Source organism: Taeniopygia guttata, chromosome 5 (assembly GCF_048771995.1).
Source record: "Taeniopygia guttata chromosome 5, bTaeGut7.mat, whole genome shotgun sequence".
In the NCBI taxonomy this organism is placed as follows: domain Eukaryota; kingdom Metazoa; phylum Chordata; class Aves; order Passeriformes; family Estrildidae; genus Taeniopygia; species Taeniopygia guttata.
The window spans coordinates 29,572,025-29,591,787 of NC_133030.1; the positions used below are offsets into that span (position 1 = coordinate 29,572,025).

Here is a 19,763-nt window from a genome sequence, read left to right on the forward strand (position 1 = left end):
AAGAATGCATTCTGATTCTGAAAGCTTTGATGTCAAGAAATGTGAGAAAAACATATTAGAGATGTTTGAGGTTTTTGTTCTGTGTTTCAGACTCTTTTTGGCTTGGCCCTTCAGCAGTATTAGGTGCATTTCACTGGGGAAGAGCGCATGAGGGAGCAGATGGTTGTACAGCTGCTTAGCCCTCACCTGTGTATGGCCAGCAGGCAATACTGGTATAAATGAGACAGGTTTTTTTCATTTAAATGACTTAACCTGATAGTATCAAGTTAACTGAATTTGTTTACATGGAGGCTTTTAAATTTTAGAATGATTATAATGCATTGTTCTTAAAATTGTACTTCCTTGCTGTTTGAAGTGCATACTTCTAGGAATTTTGTTCATGTGTCAATAGTACTCCTGGTGGTTCATGCTTGTAGGAGGACTTTGTACTACAAATCAAGAGGATGGCACCCGGAGTCGGTGGGTGTGTGTGGGGCGGCGTGTGTTCCCTCCTGCCCCGGGTACTCTGCATTTGTGGCAGGCTGTAGATAGTACTTTGCCCTTGTTTGACCCATTACTTCCTTTTTTTTCTAAATTGGTAAATAGGAAACAGTATTAAATTCTGAAAGAAAATGGATAGTAATCCCAAATCTGCTGAATGGTTTTAAAAAATTGAAGACTTAATACCCATTTTTATCCTTTTTCATTGCAAACAGAAAAGTTAATAGATAATTGAATGCAGATTAAATAACCTTTTTGAAGGCTAGAGTTCATAAGAAAGATAAAAAATGTTTGTGCTGTTTCTTTGTCCTGAGTGTTGAAACTGTAAGTGGTTGCTTAGTGTAAAATGCGTAGTACACCCTAGCTTACAATCTAACCAGATGAATTTGTGCATGCAGTTCAGGTACCCAGGTACCCGTATAGTCCTTCTGCCCTGCAGATTCTCTAGTTTGGGTTGCCCAGCAGCAGCAACTGCTCTGCAAGAAACAGCTATCCACAGTGTAAATGAATTGCTTATCTAAAGGTATGGTTACATGGGTAAACTCTTGCACAGCTAAGCTCCAAATTTGCATCATCAGCAGCCTCCTCCTGATCTAACTTCAGTTAATATGAAAACATACCCATTTCCCACTGAAGGGTAAATTGCTGGCTTGTGCTCGCTGAAGGGTAAAAGTGAACACAATTGTACAGCAGAGCAGCTAACAAGACATGAATTAACATGCTGGTTTATCTTGCAGTAATTTGTTCTGCAGCCATAACCTGATGGTGCACAAGGCAGTGAAGCCAAGTGCTTCAACATGCACTTTTATCCATGACAGTGTTGTTTCTGTCTCTGTGGTTTCTGACAACTCTGCCCCTGAGCTGTCAGTGCAGTGACAGAGGTGTAAATGGTAGTTTTTCTGTTGGTCAGAAGAATAATGATGCTTTAGCTCTCCTTAAATTGCCTTTGGAGCTCTGCTTCCAAAATACATAAATCTGCATAAAAATAAATGGCAACATAAATTTAAAAACTCGTTTGTCTTTTTGATACCTTTTGTAGGTAGGTGCTTTGGGAAATGGTCTAATGTCTAGTCTCATCTTGAAATCTCTGAATTACAAAAGTGGTGGAGGTTTTCATGTTATGTGGGTAGTTTTGTTTTGCTTTGTTGAGGTTTGTTTTGCCTTTCTTTTTTTTCCAGTGGGAATGACCATTTAGATACTCAGCTGTCTGCAGTAAGATAACCTTGAAACATACCAGGGCCTAATGTGGCTCTGTTTCCTTATTTCTGCAGAAGTCTCAGGGCTTTCAGCCTTTGTTGGCAGTTTGTCTCTGATTTAATGTTATGTTTTGTGATTTAATTAGATTTTGAGTTCCCTATCTTGACTTTTCACTAGGTTTTCTGAGTTCCAGACAAAATTAGTAAAAATTTCAGCACTTAATTGGAGCAATTCAAGTGCTTCTGTTCTGAATCCTCAAATATGCAGTCTGTGTGAATTGTTCTATTTAACAATTTCCCATCAGGGGACAGCTCTAGTTATGTTGTCCTGACATGCATGTTACCAGCAAATTAAGTATTTATAGGACAACCTACTCATAAGTCTGATATTTCAGAAAACCGAAGTGTGGCCATTGGAGAGAGCTTGCTGGCTGCCTGAAAAGAAATTAATTTTGCTGTTTGTCAGCATTTCTATCAGATAGAATAAGCTATTTTTAAACTGTTTGTTGCCAACGTGACCTCAAAATTAGAACATGTAGGAAAATGGGTTTGGTTTTTGGTGAAAAGGAAATACTTCAGGCAAAATGCCACTTCAGTTTCTCGTACAAAATGTAGTTGAGGAACTCTTTTCTTATCCTCCCCTGGGGATTGAGATTCCTGGTCAGAATAAATGTCTGATAAGGCGCCAGTCTCTTGGGCACCAGTAATGCCCGGGAGGGAGAAGTCCAACAGAATGCTAGCATAAACAAATGTTATGATAAGGCAATTAGACTGCAGTTTTTCACAAGTGGTACAGTGGTTGTGTGCTGTCCTCAGTCCTTACTTTACTATTCACTGGAGTTTTTGAGATTCAGAGTTACCTTGAGATTGTCAAAACTGACAGGAGCCTTACTGCATGTAATTGTATCTGCTTAAGAGTCTGTTGCTGCTTTTGGCAGAGTGGAATATCTGTCCATTTGTCCCTCACTGAAGTACAAGGTCGGGCAGCTGGGCTGTAAGCCGTGTGCTGACCAGATTTCTGCACTTTACACTGAAGCAGCTGGAGCAGTGGTTTTGCTCTGGCACTGCGAGTCTGCAGCAGGGACAAGAGTGTGTGTCTGTCCTTATGAGCTGAGATGCCGTGCAGAGATTTGCTGCAGTATGCTTCACCTGCCCGAGGTGATTGAATAGCCTCCCCTGAAATTCTGATTCCTTCAGATGGATGCACAGAGTCCTCTGTCTGCAGTTTGTAAAACAAAATACATAACTAATACTGCTGTAATGCCTCTCTAAGCATTGATGGAGAACAGAAGCTTTGCAGCTCCTCTTAAAACTTTGAGAATTGCCTTTGCACATTCAGAGATTTTAAAATGGCTTATAGCTTGTAAAATAAACAATGTTTATAGAAGAGTGTTATGGTTTAACCCCAGATGGCAACTAAACCCCATCCAGCCACTTGCTCACTCTTCCCGGTGGGATGAGCAAGAGAATCAGAAGAGCAAAAGTGAAAACTTCATGGGTTGAGATAAAGATGGGTAAAACAAAAGCCACACAGGCAAGCAAAGCAAGTAATTAATTTAATGCTTTCCATGGGCAGGCAGGTGTTTGTTTGGCCATCCCCAGGAGAGCAGGGCTCTATCACACACAACAGTTACTTGGGAGGACACTGTCAATCTGAATGAATTTTCTTCCATCCTTCCTTCTGTCCTTCTGTCCATCTTTCCTTCCCTCCCCCACTTTTACATGCTGAGTGTGGTGCCATATGCTGTGGGACATGCCTGTGGCCAGTTGGGCTCAGTTCTCCCAGCTGTGTCCATTCAGAACTTCTTGTGCCCTGCAGCCAGCTCAATGGTAGGGTGGAGTGAGAAGCAAAAAAGACCTTGATTTAGTGTAAACACTCCTTAGCAACAACTAAACCGATGTGTTATCAACATTTTTCTCAGCCTAAATCCAAAACACAGTACTGTACCAGCTACTGGTACAGTGGGAAGAAAATTAACTCTGTCCCAGCTGAAAGCAGAACAGAGCTGCTTTAGCTTATTGAGTGGTAAGAAATGCACATGTTTTTTATTTTGCACATATGTTCTAATCTGTAAATCCACTCAAGTAAATTCAAGAAGATATTTTATCTTCCTAGTTATGACAAGCATTTTGTAGCTATGAAGGAATGAAGTCAACACTTCTTTATAACTAGATAATTGATTGAGAACCCTTCAGCAACTTCCCATCCCTGCACTTTATACTGCTTGTTAGACCTCCTGGCTGTTCTAGGTACCTACTAGGGAGAGTTGCCTGTAGCCTTCAGCATCCATCCCGACCCTTCACTTGATTTGCATTTGGATTTGGGTTGCTTGGAGTGTCACACCTTACTGCTTTCAAATGCTCATCAAGCAACTTTGAGCACAGTGTTTGCTGTAAAAATGGTCTTTGGCGTGGCTGTTTTCTAGTGTAGAAATACTTCAGGAATTATCCCCTATGCTGAAAGGACCCAGAATGCTGCAAGACCCAGGAATAATGGAATTCAAATGCCACTGAACTTGTGCATGTGACTATCGTGCTTATTTGCCCTTAATTAACATCACCACACTTAAATTACCGAGTCCTAGTGATATACTGGTGTTTTCTTTATCTGTGGCCATATCTTTGAATTATTACTTATCTTACAATATTTCTTTTAATAGGTGATGGAAAGATGGAAGATTGTAGAGAAATTAGCCAGTATCATGCTATGAAGATATAGTGGGAACTGACTTCTTTAATGCTGCTTGAGGATATTCTGTAGTTTATTCAGTTTAATGGGAAATAAGCATATGTAATCCAATTAGATTTTGCTGCCTTGCATTCTGCAGCATCTTTTTTTTTCAATCAAAATGAGATATCATCATTGTGAGAAGGCTTCTTTTTCAGGAATGACAACCAAATCTTAAGAAGGCTTTCAGTATGTTTTCAATATTCCCCTCTTTGTATCCCATATTATTTTACTTCTTTAGGTGAATATCAAGTCTTTTTATGAGTAGTAATTTTTCTGAGAGCTTCTTGGCTAACTGTAGTTTGAATTTAGTAAAGATGAGCAAGTCTAAAGCATAAATTGGATTGTATATAGAAATTGATACATAAAGGAATAGTGTATATGAAGTTTTGAATTCTAGGCTTCAGAAGTATATTTGCAGCATTGTCTTCCCCTTTTGAAGAAGTGCATTTCTCATTTAGCTACAAGAATTCTACCAGTAGAGTAAGCAAGGGCTGGCCTGTTCCCCTCAGTAAAAGCATGAACCTATCTCTTGTACTTAATGAACAGCACAAGCACCTGATTTTAGGAGCAGTTTTACAGCCATGAATCCTTGTCTTGCATGAGTGCCTTGGAAGGTTTTGCTATTGGTGTCCTGCTTGGTTGCTTTAGGTAGGTGTTTAAATTTGGGAAGGCAGGATTTCATGTGCATCACTCTTCAGAGCTTCTCTGTCAGCTATTTTAGATAAGTGTATGCCCCCAGTAATAGTTATTCCTGGGTGTAATGCTTCAGTTGCTGTGGAAAGATGTTAAACAAGTAATGTGGATTTGTGTTTTCCATTTTGAAGTGAATACCCATCTTTCTCTGAATCTGTGTCCAAAATACTTTTCTCTCACAGGCCCTTCCATTCATCTTTACAAAAGCTCGGGTTCTCCACAGTGTCATTTGTCATGATAGTGGTTGACCCAAAGTGGCTAAATGTGTGTTTGGTGCCTATTGGCAGTATTCTTTTTTTCTTCTTCTAGGACGTGAAAATCTGAGAAATGAACAAATTACGGCAAAGCTTTAGGAGAAAGAAAGATGTCTATGTCCCAGAGGCCAGCAGGCCTCATCAGTGGCAGACTGATGAAGAAGGCGTTCGTACTGGCAAGTGTAGCTTTCCTGTTAAGGTAAGAGTTACTGCCTTTCTTTTGGATATCCATGAAGTACTCTTGCCATGAATTGTTATTTGGGTTTTTTTGGCAAGCATAAACCAGAGACATGCTTCATTACACACTGACCTATTTTACAGTTGGCTCTCATTGCAGAGGATGTGGCTTTTTTCTTAAAACCAGATGGCTCATGTAACAAATGCCTTGGAAAACCAGTCTGAGATATCCTACCATTATTATCTAGTTGAAATAAATAATGTAGCTTGATAGAGGAGTAATACAATATCTGTCTTCATTTCTCTGGAAGATCAGAAATGATAGACCCCTCGGATTGCATGAAAAGGTACTCAATTCTCTCTGTTAAAAGTGTAGTTGTGGTTACAGTTTGACTTGGAAGATAAGTGGTGGGCTGTGCTTGGAAAGCAATCCTTCCTCCCTCTCAATAATTGAAAATATTTTCAAGTAACACCTGGGATTTCAACCAGTGCATGAGGTTAGAAGCACTTGCTCACTTCTGAGAATGCCTCTGTGCTAGAATCTTGTGTGTGTATATTACAGACTATTAATGCATATGAAATTGAAATTACCTTTTAAAATTCTGATAACTCATTCCAGATTATCAGAGTATTATAAATGAGTGGGGTTTTTTGTGTCCAATTCTCCTCCCTCTTTATTTAAGAAACAATAATTTAATACTTTGGAATAATATTTATTATTAATACTTAATAAATACCAGAATAAAAATAAATATAAAATTTAGGGTGCCTTGTTGCATATGCTCCCCTTTCTTCCTCAAGGTACACTAATAGTAGAGCTACAATAGGTTGGAAGGAGATGATGCTTGAGGAAAGCTAATGGGTTAAATATCAATGTCCAAGGAACACACTCTATGCTTCTGACATCTGTGGGCCTTCCATTAGTTTTTCTCTGTATTATGTTTAAAGTGATTTTGTTTGATAGTTAAACTTGTGATGTTGCTAGGGGGAATTCTTTAAACTGAATGTTGCATGTTTTTATGAAGTTGTGGATTGGTAGGTATGTGGCAAGTATGAGATAACTTTCACATGAGGTTAATGCCCTACTTTACCCTACTTGAGTTGCTTTTGTGCTTTTACATATACTCAAGTGTATACAACATTTCTAGTTCATGGCTGCTTGCATATTTTTGTCTTGAGTTATTTTTCTCCTAAGAGGAAGGAACTGTAATTCAGTACTGAACAGAGATGGTGTTTTGCCAAAGCTTTGAAAGTAACTGCTCTGGGAAAGCTCAAACTTAGATTAAGGTTTAACACTGTCTAGGAGAGAACAGAGCTGTAAGTTTGAGGATGGTGATTTTTTCATAACTTAGGCATTACACAGGTTGAAAAGCAGAGTGCTCAATTTCTTGGCATTTAGTTTTATTCAGACTTTTTCAATCCTTTACTGAACACAAAGGGTGTGAACCACTCCACACTGTTAAAAGACTGACTTTTTTTTAAACTCTCAGTCAGGACTTGCACTTCTAATGACAAGTGCTTCCTGTATTTAAATGAAGCATTCATCTATTCTGGGCACATGTACCCAAAGTCAAAAAAGGTTTTGGCCTATTCCGTGCTGAAAAGGCGTAGAAATTGATGAGTCTTTGCATCCTGTCACCAAAATGGGACTTATGTGCACTCATTAGTCTGCTTTTAATTGGAAATCACTGAATTAATTTAATTTGTTCTTTGGAAAAAAATGCTTTTAAGGTAAATGTAAGGGACATTTCTTGATTTGGTCAGAATGGTAGAGTATAAATATCCAAAGAACTTGCAATTAGGTGAAAACTTAAATTCTGAATAATTTAATATTAAAAGGCATTTAATCTTACTTAATTTGAATTTATTGTCCAATATAGTGTGCCTGGATATGGACAAAGTGGAAATTTTTATAAAGCTTGAGATGCAGAGTGGGTGTTAACTGGTGTTGAATAGATAGAGACAGGAAGTATGCCATTGTGAGGGAACAAGATAAACCAGATGTAGAGTCATCGCTTTAGTGGGTGGTACTGTATTTTGCTCACAGAAAGAATAGAACTTTGTGCTAGTGAAGGAGAGTATCCTGTTACGCCTGTCTTGGGTATTTTTTGGGAATTCATACATTCCAGGAAAAGTATGCAGTCTCCTGTGTCCTTAAATATCTGGTGGGCTGACTTTTCTTCCTGATGCTCCTCAGTGGAGCAGGACAAAGTGAGATATTTTGGGAAGAATGGTTAATGAATAGGAATACATTCAAATATGAAAGATGGTGAATATACCTGAGTTTTCTTTAAGTTTTGCAGTGGGAATTCCAAAGTGGTCCGTTGTGTGTAGTGTAGCTGCCCAACCACACTTGAATATGTTGGAGGAACTGGGGAGGGGGTGCACAGGATTAGCCTCTTCTTACTTCTTATGATCTGCTTTGCCTGCTCTCTAAAAATTGTCTGTAATTCTTTGGAGTTCAAAGCATAATTGAGTAGTAAGACCAGAATCTGGTCTTGTTTTCAGGGATGGTGAAGACTTCATCCGTACTCAGTGAAGACCTGAAAATTCTTAATAGATGTTGCTGCAGCTGTCTGTAGGATTTTCTGTTTGAAAGTAAAATACATGAGATTAGTGTGGTAGCAGCCAAACTGTGGGCTTTGTTACTTCTAATGCTTACTATTTTATATAGGTAAATCGCTAATATACTTATTTTTTGAGATAGAGACAGGAGACTAGTGCAAACATGTACAGGAACATTTGTACTTGGTTTCTCTTTTTTATAAAAAGATCTCTTTAATTTGTTTGGTTTTTAACTTCTTGCCTTTGGGCATTTATATTTCACCCGGAGCTTGGGTGTTTGTAGAGTGCTACCACAGATTTATCCTTTTTTAGACGTTACAGAGCATGTGGAAGCACTTTGAAAGTCATGTTGCAAATAGGATTTCATCCTGCCTTCAGGCTTCACTCTGTTAGTGTTGGACAAGGGACTCCAGTAGCTGCTTATTCATTGTGCTTGGAGGATGCTGCAAACAGATTTAATATTACTGAAAGATTTTCTATGTTGGCTGTTTCTTGAAGCTCTTCCTGTGCTATGTCTGCAGCTGATCTTTATTGTTAGAGTCATTAAGTGTTTTGTTGGATTTTGAGCAAATCTGATACATCTATGGATTGTCTTTCCTTTGTCACAAATTCCTGTTGTGTTCCTTCATGTTGCTTTAAAATTCAGGGAAGTAGATTTGATCCACAGTTGGTTCCCTCCAGTGCTGTGTTCATAAATTTGGAGGTAGTGACAATCATGATTAAATACTGTTCCTTTTAATCAGTAGCCTTCCTTTTTGTTAACAGTCTGTGTTTTTCTGCTAATTGACGGGGCTGTGTTGCAGGTAGCCAGGTATTGATCATATTTTCTCAGTCATCTTAGTGTGTGTAGATGTAATTACAGATAGTTCTTCTCTGTGTTGGAAATCTAACCACACCTGAAGTGGTAACCTGACACTCAAAGATAGGGCTGTGCAATGGCTGCTGACTTTCCTGTAGAGTTCTTCTGTGTAAACTGCTTTGAGTCTGCTAAAGTTAGATTGAAAGAGCCAGGGAGAGACAGGTCCTGTCTGTCTGCAAAGGTATGAAAAGGATGTTAAACTTGTGTTTAGAAAAGTGACTTGCAGACTTTTGCAGTTCTATTGGGAACTCGAATGGTGTTGCTCTCCTAGCTTTGGTGGTTTGGAGGCATAATACCTTGCAGCTTTTATAGGCATTCAGCGAGAGTTGCCCTATTAGTAAATGTGGCACTGGTACATCTGTTGCAGCCTGTGCAGAAGTCTGTTTTCAGGGACAAATTCTTTTCCTCTGTCCTAACAAATTGGAAGGTAAATACTGTGTTTCAATAGTGAATCCTCCCTCTGAGAGAAAAACAGTACCAGATACATGCAGTATATAGGGGTGTTAGATGAAGAGATGGTATTTAAAATGATTTAGAAGTTGAATATTCTAACAGGCATTACAGCTGTGCTTATCAGTGCTATAATTTATTTATGCACAATTTTATACATTAGAATTGCAACAAATGAAGTTCATTGACGTACACATTTTCAAACTTGCTTTCTTGCTCCAGACACTACCTCACTGAAGACATGCAGCTGTTCTGTGGTATAATGACTGAAATATTTGACACTAGGGCTTGTTTTGTTTGAAAAGCCTTTTTGAGTGTCCCTCTGGGTAAGTGGTTTTCATTCATACAAATGCTCTTTGGTGTAACTGGCCTGTGAAATTTGTATCAGAAAAATTAGGTCATTTCCTTCTACCTAAGAGAACTAAACAAACAAAACATTTGCAAATTCTTGCTGGTTCTGACCAGAAGGATATTAACAGAATATTAACAGCTGATTACTACCTGGTGTTCTAGAAGATGCAACACTTGTGTGTATCTTGGATAATTTAGTTTTGTTCTGTCATTTCCATGTTCTTGGTGGTCAGTCTCTTTTGACCTTAAGGCATCTAAGGCTACTGTTGTATATCACCTGCATGTTTACTTGCATTTTTTTAATTCGACCTAGAAGACTAAAGATGTGGGTGAAAAAGCTGGTGTGGAAGAATAACAAACCACATTTCTATCTCTGGCATCCAGGATTTGCTGCTGAGTACCTGGTATCATTGGAGTTAACCTTTCCACTGAATTTGATTTCTGCGTTAGAGTTGACAAATAACAATTGTATGGATACTGTTGTATTTAGTATATAAAATAATTGACTTTTCAGAACAAGTACTCTTGAATTGTTTCCTTTTGCTTTGATGGGAGATGTTTGGAAGACACTGTATTGCTTTGTGTTGAAGAAGAGGCAGAGGGAAAGGGAACATCTGGCACAAGCCCTGTAGAGTATCCTCACTGGGATCTGTGAATGTCCGTTCTCATCCCTGTGTTTAGGTTGTTGAGCCATACCTGGCACTGCTGAAACCACCACCAGTATGAGCTAGGCCATTTCAGCCACTTTGCTTTGTCTTCTCACACCACTCCTGGATCCCCAGGTATCCTGTTTAGTTTTGGAATTTGCATATTGAACTTTATTGCTTCATGTCAAATTTATAAATCTCATATTAAAAATAACTTCTTATACTTAATAAGTTTATAAATACAGCTTGCATTCTGTTTCTCCAGGTCAGAAAGACTGGTACAAGCACAGGTGACTGTGACATTTGTTTTAGGTCTTAAATGTACTTCTAGTTTGAAATAATAGCTGTGAAAGAATTTACCAGTGTGATGCTGAAGTGCCTTTAAGTTAAGCATGTGACGTTTTTCACTGTGAAAGCCTGAGGTGCTTGAATAGCCTTTGGAAACTATGTTAAGTATTTTTAAGAAGTTAATGTGACAAATCTGCTGATTTCTGAGATGTTGTACAGCCTTACACATTAAACACTAGAAATCTGTACCTCTGAAGGCAAGAACTGATGTTAGCAATGAGCAGTAATCATTCCTATTGAATGCTAACCCTCAGCAGGCAATGGTACATTTAAAAATCCTGCAGCATTGAACATCACAGGCAAAAGGCTGGCAGTCAGCTAATTATACAAGATGGTGATTATAATGGAAGATGTGAAGCTTACCTCCAATATATACTTATGCATTTTTGTCATGGCTAAAAGGAATATAAGGTGATCCCTAATTTTTAAACTTTTTACCCTAGTGCCCAACCCTTGGTTTTGTTTGAAGGCCTTGTAAACAAGAAGTTTTAAATGAAGCTTCTTGCTGAATTTTAAAAACCTCCTGTCTTTGGCAAAGGTGAAATTCTTAAATAGTTTTATAAACTTCACGTTGTTTTAAAGATATGAGATCACCTTGCAGAAATATTTATTTTAAATGTAATTTAGGTGTTGGAAATCAAGAAGTTCTCATTGGGTTATACGTTTTAATTCTGTTTTTTAAAACTAGGAGATTGGGTTATACGTTTTAATTCTGTTTTTTAAAACTAGGAGATCCCCAGTGGCATACATGGAAACTGAATTTTTTGCAGGAGTTGAAGAAAAGGTACACCTGTGTGTACCCGTGGAGTGTGTGTATAAAACTTCATGCTATCAACACTTGATTTTCCTTTATATTTTATCTTCCTTTTTTGAAAGAAAGTTTTAAATTTATTAAATAGTGCTGAATTCCTGGGAAAATAGGAATTGCACATCAGAGCATACAATTGAAAACCAAAGTCTGACAGTACATATGTGAAGCTGTGACAAGACTAGGAAAAATAGTGTGTTTAGCTGCATTAAGGGAAATTTAGGATATGCATTAGCAATAACAACTCAGCAAAATAACATCCCTTTCTACAGTGAGACATGTAAAGTACAGGGTAGAAGGTCTAGCCTTTTGATCTTTAGCTACAGAAATGTCATAATACTTGAAGGCTGACTTCTCTGATGTAGATGTGGAAGTAGATCCTGCCCTGAAGCAAGTGCCGTCCTACATAACCTTCTGAGTTCCCTCTCTGCCTCATTTTAGGGCTTTATAATCAAATGAAGAATATAGCATTTGTATATCCTGTATTGAGCTTCTTTATTGCATCTTCAATATTCCTGACTCACAATGTTTTTTCTGTTGGCAATGATAAAGGTCATGTGAGAGCCAATACATGAAATGCTCAGTGTGGTTCTTAGGTGGGTGTGATGTAAAAAACTGGGTGAACAACTGGTACAGGTACTGCTTTAGATTCTTTTGATCCTCATTATTCAGAAACATTTAGCAGTCATAATTCCTGGTTTGGGGAATTTAACAGGTTGGTGAGACATTTTGATTTCTGGTGATGTGTGTAGCATCCTAACTAACCTATAGCTCTGACTAAGCAAAATTAAACTTTGTTGATGCTTAATCATAGAGTTTCTGTTGTCTGTGCTTCTGCAGCTTTGTCTGAGCAAACATTTGTTACAAACTAATAAATTTAAAAAGCAGGAGCATGGGTGTGAGAGGAGAGAAATAAAATATTGAGCATTGGAATGTTAATCTTAGAAGTCAGTGGAAAAGTAGCTCAGCTTTAAGACATATCCAGGATTTCTGGATTTAAGCTTATGTCTACTTGCAAGACAGCATTTCACTCTGAACCTTTGGTGCTCAGGCTTTAATTCTTGAGCAATGGCAATTCTAGAAGCATATCTGCACATGCAGATGTCAAGTAGTCAGTCTTACTGTTGCAAATAACACACTAGAACTTCCACAGAGGAAGAAAGAGGAATGTTATTGCCTCTAGGAAAAATACCAAGGAATGATGGTGTCCTCCTCTTTGTGGCAGCTCGTTTCCCAGCACAGGACACCCTGGCCAAGACTTCAAGTAAGCTCATTTCCTGTGTCCATCTACTTCCAAATGTATTCCAAAGAACCTAATCTGTTACTGCAAATAAAACAGTGCATGTTGCATATCTGCTGATACAGAGGGAACTTCAATTATTTGTGTATCTGAGTCTGTTTCAAAGAGAGATTGTAAAAGCATATTACCAGACTTAAACAAGCACAACTGGCTTGAGTGAGTTGTCCAGGTTGAAGGAGCTCTGGTTAAGGATCTTTTTGCCAGCTGTTATTGCTGAACTTTGAAATTTTGAAAACTGAGTTAGCCAAGTATTTGAGAGAGAAATGAAAACAAAGATCAGGGCAGTATTGCTTGCATTAGGACACAGATGATGTTCTATTTCTGACCTGATACATCAGCCCTTGAAGTTTTAGTAGGTGCAATTTCAATAGCATGAATTTGTGACAAGACAGTAGCAAAACTTCAACAGAAACACTTGACATGGTAACTTGAGTGGTTGGTTTTTAAATGAAGCACTTTTCAAATTCTATGGATGTTTTGTTGTGTGCCAGTGATGAAAAGGGAAAGTTTTTTTGTTTAATTTGCTGTACCATAATCTCATCTTCTTTTTTGCTAAAAATGTTAATACAAGCAGTGCTTCTATTGGATGACGTTTGCCTTAAGGACTTTTCTCCAACAGCCCCTGAAAGTATTTTATTTGGATTAGAGCTTTAATGTTGTGTTACTCTATATGTGGACTCAGCCTACATGGATTTTAGCTTTCTGTAAAAGCATTGGTGGGTAATTTCTGGTATAGCGATTAAATCTCTTAACAGAACAACTTATGTCTGAGAATTGCTGATGTCATGACTATCATTCACTGGTTGCTATGGAATTTAAGTAGGAGTGCATTCAATATTAATACTGCATTCCTGCCTATGTGCATTTTCCTGATGGAAAAGTACTCACTTTCTCCAGGAATTCTAGCTGCAGCAGTCCCTGTGATGAAAAAATGCTGTTTGGAAATATGTCAGACATACTCCTTTCCTTACTGTTCTCAGTCATCATTGACCACAGTATGGCTTAGGCAGTTCATGTGGATTTCTGTGTACCCAGCACTTGTGATAATGTGCTGTCATGGATTTGCATGAGGTTTTACTTCTATAGGACTGTGGCTGCCCAGGCACTTCAACAGTGTGATTCTTCTCCTTTAGTTTGAAAGGGAAGTTCCTTTCAAAGATCCTGAAAGGTTGTATATAGAAGTGTGGGATTTGGGTATCTGCTTTAAAGTGTTTTCCATGTAATCCTTTTCCAGCAAAGTAACAACAGAGTTTAACAACAGTTTATTTTTCTGAAGTCCTGAATTCTACTGTTTAACTTTCCTTTCTGACTTTCAACTAGTAGCTGCATTTTCTTTATTAAATTTTGAAATGTCACTCCTAAAATGCTGCTGCACTAGTAAGTTGAGCCAATATTTCAAATTTAAGGCTAAATTGAGATAGATTTACAATTTAGCACTTCTGTTTAAAATATAAACACTAGAAGAGGTTTCAGTTTTGACAGTTTCTTGCCAGTCTTCTTGAGGAAATATTTTTGTCTTTGATTACAATCCATTAAAAGCCAGATAAATATTGTAGCACTGGTTAAATACAGGAACTGTGTATATCTACTCTCAAACTGATGAAAGAAGCTTGAAGACTTGGAAAGAGACCTGCTGGTTAAGGGGCATTTGGCTATGAAAAGAAGAGGACCACAGGTTCTGGTTATAGAATTAAAATTTATTTTTACAAGAAAGAAAAGTATGTTGGCATGTATAAACAATTTACACACTACCATTCCATCCCAAAAAAAATAGAAACCAAAGCAAGAATAATTGTGAAATTGCTGTAAGATGTTCAACACCAGTGCTAATGATGAGCTTTTGGCTTCTGCAGAACTGGCTTCTGCAATGGCAAGTAAAGGTTTTTTCTCTTTGTATGAAGAGCTAAGTGTAACATGTAAATGCAAACAAAGTACCTTTTGTCCTCTATATCATAAAGAAGTATTGTGTAACAGTGTAATTTATTTTAAAATTCAGAATTGATTGATTGATGCTCCATGAGGTCTGTGGATTGTACCCCTTTGGTGTGGATAGATGCACTTGATATGTGTAATAATGTCTCCATTCACAGGAGTGGAAGCAGTATTGAAAACTGCAGCTAAACTTGCTGTCTCCAGCAGCAGTGGCATGACTGATTGCTGAAAGTTGGAACATGGGACTTGAATAGAGGTTTGGCAACACAGGGGAGTCTGTTTTGCAGTGTGACATGAGGCAGTATTTACCCTGGTCCATTTCTCCTTTTCCAAGTAAGAGGCAGGTTGCCGAGTACAGGGGCTGAATGGTTTGAATCTTCAGTTGGAAACATTCTGGCTACACTGAAGTAAATGAGGTGTGCAGATAGGTCAGGAAATGTGGAAGTTGCCCTCTAGATGGATGATGCAAATGGTCATGCAACCTAGATGGTTTATTCCTTACACATATTTTTTTTTAATGTCCAGTACAAACCTCAGGCTTGGTCCTGTCTATATAATGACTCTCTTCTTAAAGAGAAATTACTAAACCCAAAACTTTCTCATAACAAATGTACAACAGAATTTCTGCATCTGGAACTTCTCCCAGATAAGTCATGGCACAACAGAGTAGTTGATGATGTATATATGTACTTCCAGACACACAGTAATTGCATCTTTAGTTGTTACTGTTTGTATTTTTAGGATTAAAATGTTCTGCTTTGTGCTCTGGAGAAATGAAGATCTTGCGCAAGGGTTCAGCAAGCTCAACTGAGGGAGTACAGTTGCTGTTTTGGCAGCTCCAGCATTCAATTATAAGGCTTCAGCCTCACAGAGCTCATTTTGAAAATGCTCTAAAGAGTCAGATCTTTTATTTACCTTCTAATTTCAGTGCAATTTATTTTTCAAGCTGTTCTCCAGCTGTGAGGGCTGATTTAAATGAAATTCTTCCCAAATTGTTCAATCCACATTTACTCTGTTTTAAAAAATGCCACATAGTGAGATTTAATACTAAAGCTCTCTGTCACTTAAGATATTGTAAATCTCTCAGCAGTTTAATGATATGTAGAGCTTCCTCTTCTGGAGCATCTTGCCTTGCATGAAGAAAACTCAACTTTCCAATTTCTATTAATTCTTTGAAACAATCTTGATTTTTTTGTCCATATAGTTGAATTTCTCAATCTGAGGGTGCTTCATTATGGTACTATGAGTGAAATGTTTTTTGTCCAAGTCTAGTATCCTAATTAATGAAAGAAAATCTAGGATTTTCAAATAACTCATGACAGAATAGTCTGTTATAGAGTGTAACTTTTTAATAGGTTATTAAACTTGTGTTTACTAGTGCATTAAGTGATTCAAACATCGATTCTTGTGTCATATTTTAAAACCACTTATTCACTCTCTAGCTAGCCTGGAATCTAAATGCTGAAGTGCATACAACTCTTAGAATGGCAAGTAAATTGGGGAAAGTTTCTTTAACGTATAGCTCTTGCTACAAAACTTCAACCAAGTTTTGATAGTTTCTCTGATTTTCTTCAAGGGTTAAGTACTTTGAATAAGAATCTGAATTTTTCTGAGAGAACACTTCCTTTCACTATCAAAAAAAACCTATGATTGGAAAAGGCAGGGAAATTTGAAAAATTAAAACTAAAAGTTTGAGTGTAAAATTATCCATGGTATACTGAACACTAGATTCTTGATATATATTTCTTGCAACTGGTTTCTCTATAGACTACACTTATTCTGGGTTATAAATTTAAAAGCTTTGAAGCTTGGCATTTCTATTCACTGTTGTGTTGCTACGGGGTTTTTAAGTAGTGCTTGGTAAGATGAATCTGTGGAAAACAGGTTTGTTTTTTTTTTAAACCCCTCTTTGTAAGAATGATGAATGTCTCAGTATCCACATAACAGCCTGTTGTTGTAATGAAGAGAAACAATTTTGGTTTACAGTTTTAAAAAAGGGGTGGGCAAATTTCTCATATTTGGACATTACCATGCACAAATATTTCAAAAATTATTTATTTACCATCATCTCTATATTGATGTAAGGTTTTCATGCTATGCTAGTAAAAAATGACTGAAGCTCATGATGAATAAGCAGGAAAGCACAATACTTTCAATACTTTCAATTATGTATTTTCCCCTGAGTAAAGAAAGTCTGTCTTTTCCTCCGAAGTTCTAGTTGTATTATGCTTTTCTGCTGATGCTGGTGCCCCCATAGATATACACATCAAATCCCCAAATGCAGGTTTAAAAGAAGGCTGGCAAAGTGTTGGTAATATCTATTGCATCAGCTGCACTGAGATGAATTCAGAGCTCGTTCATCAAAACCCCAGGAGTTTAAGGAGCTGCTATTAACCTTTTCTCCCCATACTCTTTCGGCAGTACTTGGGACACGTTGAAGTGGATGAATCCAGAGGAATGCATATCTGTGAAGATGCTGTGAAGAGGCTGAAATCTGTATGTATATTTGTTTAATGAAAACGTTGGCTTTGGGGCTGTAAGCATTACTGGAAAAGGTCTGTTCAGAGCAGTGCTCCAGCCAAAGACTGAACTTTTGACCCATGTTAGGAGAACAGTTGGCCAGTTTGAGAGCACTGCTGCTCGTGGGGGGACGTGCTAATCTGATGATGAGAGCGAAAGTTACAACTGTTCTTTCTACTTGCAAAAACTATTTGCAAAACAAATGTGTAAAAATTCTCTGTGACCTTTCAGGCTAAGTTGGTACCCACATGGGACTTCAACCATTGTTTTTTAACAGCTTCTCCCTCTCTCTCTTTTCTTCTCCCCCTCTCTCTCTTTCCCTCTGTTGCCTGCCACTTTAATAGTGACTTAATTCACCATTATTATACAAAATATTACTTGTTTTAGGATGCTTTTTTTTTCTAATGCGCTGCAGCATTGTAGTCGTGCATGAAATAATCTGGCTTGCATCTGCTCAAAGTGGCCTGAAGGCTGCCTAATTCTGACATGTCATGAAATGGGCTGCTCTTAGTTTGGCTTCTGTGAACGTTTGCTCCTGTAAATGGCACTCGTTCAAAGCTCTTTGTATTTCTGTGGCTCATTTGAAGAGGTCTTGTCATCTCTTTCCTGCAGTAATAATACCACAAAACCCTGTGGAAATAGCAAACTCCAGAAAGGCAGTGATCAGTCTGTCAAGGAACTGAGGCTTTGACATAATTGAAAAGAACAGGAAAAAGGACATGAAAAAATGGAATTTTTAATAAGAGATAGAGAACTGCAGTCCTTGTCATCACTTCTCTTATACGTTCTATCTACATACATTCTTCAGTATGCATTCAGTGGAAGAAACCCTTGTATGTATCCTTGCAGCTCAACAAAATCCATCAAACCCTTCTACTGCACTTCTGCTGGTTTAAAATAAGTGTCACTGGACGTCCTTTTCCTCACCAAGTCTGAGAGCTCAAATGGTTTCCATCTAAACCTGTTTTTCCCTTCTTCCTAGCACACAGCAGAGGATTATAGGTTATCTTTTCTGCCTTCTGTTGTGCTGTAAAGTTTGTGAATTGGTTTAATGCTTTGATTAAAATCAAGTCTTTTCATTCTATCCTTTCTCAGCTAATGTATAGTAACCTGTTAAAGCTGCATCCCATCTGTTCCCATTCAGTCTGCAGTGATTAGTGATTGATTTTTATTAAAAAGGGCCACACAAAATATAAATGAGTTTCTTTGTTCTGTGGATTTAGTTTACATACCTAAAAGTGCACATACTGACCGCATAATCAATTGCATCCGTTTTTGTCTCTGATTTTTTTTCTGATTTTCTCAGAATACTTTCTGTTAGCACACCAAATAGCACTGCAGTATCTACTTTGTGCAACTTGTTTCATTCTCTTCCCTGGGGAGCTATGCTGTGGAGTAGCTGTTCTCTAGTTTATAAAAATCTTACAAGTCCAGGAGCCAGCTAAGTGTAGCTAAGCTTATAATTAATGAGACATAGTACAAGCAGAGCACCCAGCTTCTTCTGGAATGTGGATTTCTAGGGTTGTGATTTTTGATCACATGAATTGCTGATTCAAACATCAGACTTGGATATCTCACCTTTACATTTAGTCAGCATTTTCTGAAAGTAAGTAGTTATATTTTCTTAATCCATGTTATGTCATTATTCCAAATTGTGGATGGCATGAATTTACCCATTCTCTTAAATTTACATTTTTCTTCAGATAGTTTTGATTTCTTCTGCTGTTTGATGTCTATGTGTACACCAAATACAAGTGTGCATCTCTTAAAATTGCTATTTGTCTCCTTTGTCAATGTTGGAAGCTGAGAAGTGGAGGTGAAATTCTCTTTGTGCCCCAAGAGGAAGATTCAGATTACTGAAATTACTTTGTGTGCTTTAGTTGCTAGACTCTATCAGATGCAAGGTCCATTTGGAGCTGCTTATTGCAATTCAAGCCCTGCCTCTCAGGTCAGGCTTGCTTAAAACCCAGTATGTGGTTTTTAAGTCAGAGGCATTTCTTTAGGACATCACCATTACTGGAAGCTCTGTTCTGTACAAGACACTCTTAATTTAGCAGAAGCCAAACACTGGGTGATATCTCAGCATGTGAGGAATGAGATGAGAAAACAATTCGTTCTCCTTGCTTTCATATTACTTAGTTATTTTGATGGGCTTTCTCTTGGTTTTGAAAAAATTACAAGTTTGAGTAGCAGTGCTCAAACTGAAAGACTAGCTTAAGGGAAACTGGACTTCACTTTTAATGTGGTTAAATGACATTGAAGTGTATGTGGGCTATTTTAAACTTCATTCTCTGCATGTAAGGTGTAGGTTTTATAAGTCCAGTCAATAAAAATTAGAATTGTTGAAATATTTGTATCCTGTAGCTTTCAAAAATTAAGTTCTGTCTTTTCTTATTCTAATAGATATATTTTCTCCTCTTAATTCTTGCTGTACAACAGTTGGCAATTCATT

The 19,763-nt window shown here is 37.7% G+C and overlaps 1 protein-coding gene across 17 annotated transcripts in view; it reads left to right on the plus strand.

Annotated features, from left to right (window-relative positions):
* The window catches only part of NUMB (NUMB endocytic adaptor protein), a 90,902-nt gene that overhangs the window by 51,047 nt on the left and 20,092 nt on the right, over positions 1–19,763 (plus strand). For all 17 annotated transcript variants that reach the window (XM_072930038.1, XM_072930033.1, XM_030274374.4 and 14 more), the window contains exons 2-3: positions 5,410–5,553; positions 17,213–17,287. In XM_072930038.1, coding sequence (XP_072786139.1) covers positions 5,428–5,553; positions 17,213–17,287 — 201 coding nt within the window. In that variant the 5' untranslated portion in view covers positions 5,410–5,427. The remainder of the gene's footprint in view (positions 1–5,409; positions 5,554–17,212; positions 17,288–19,763) is intronic.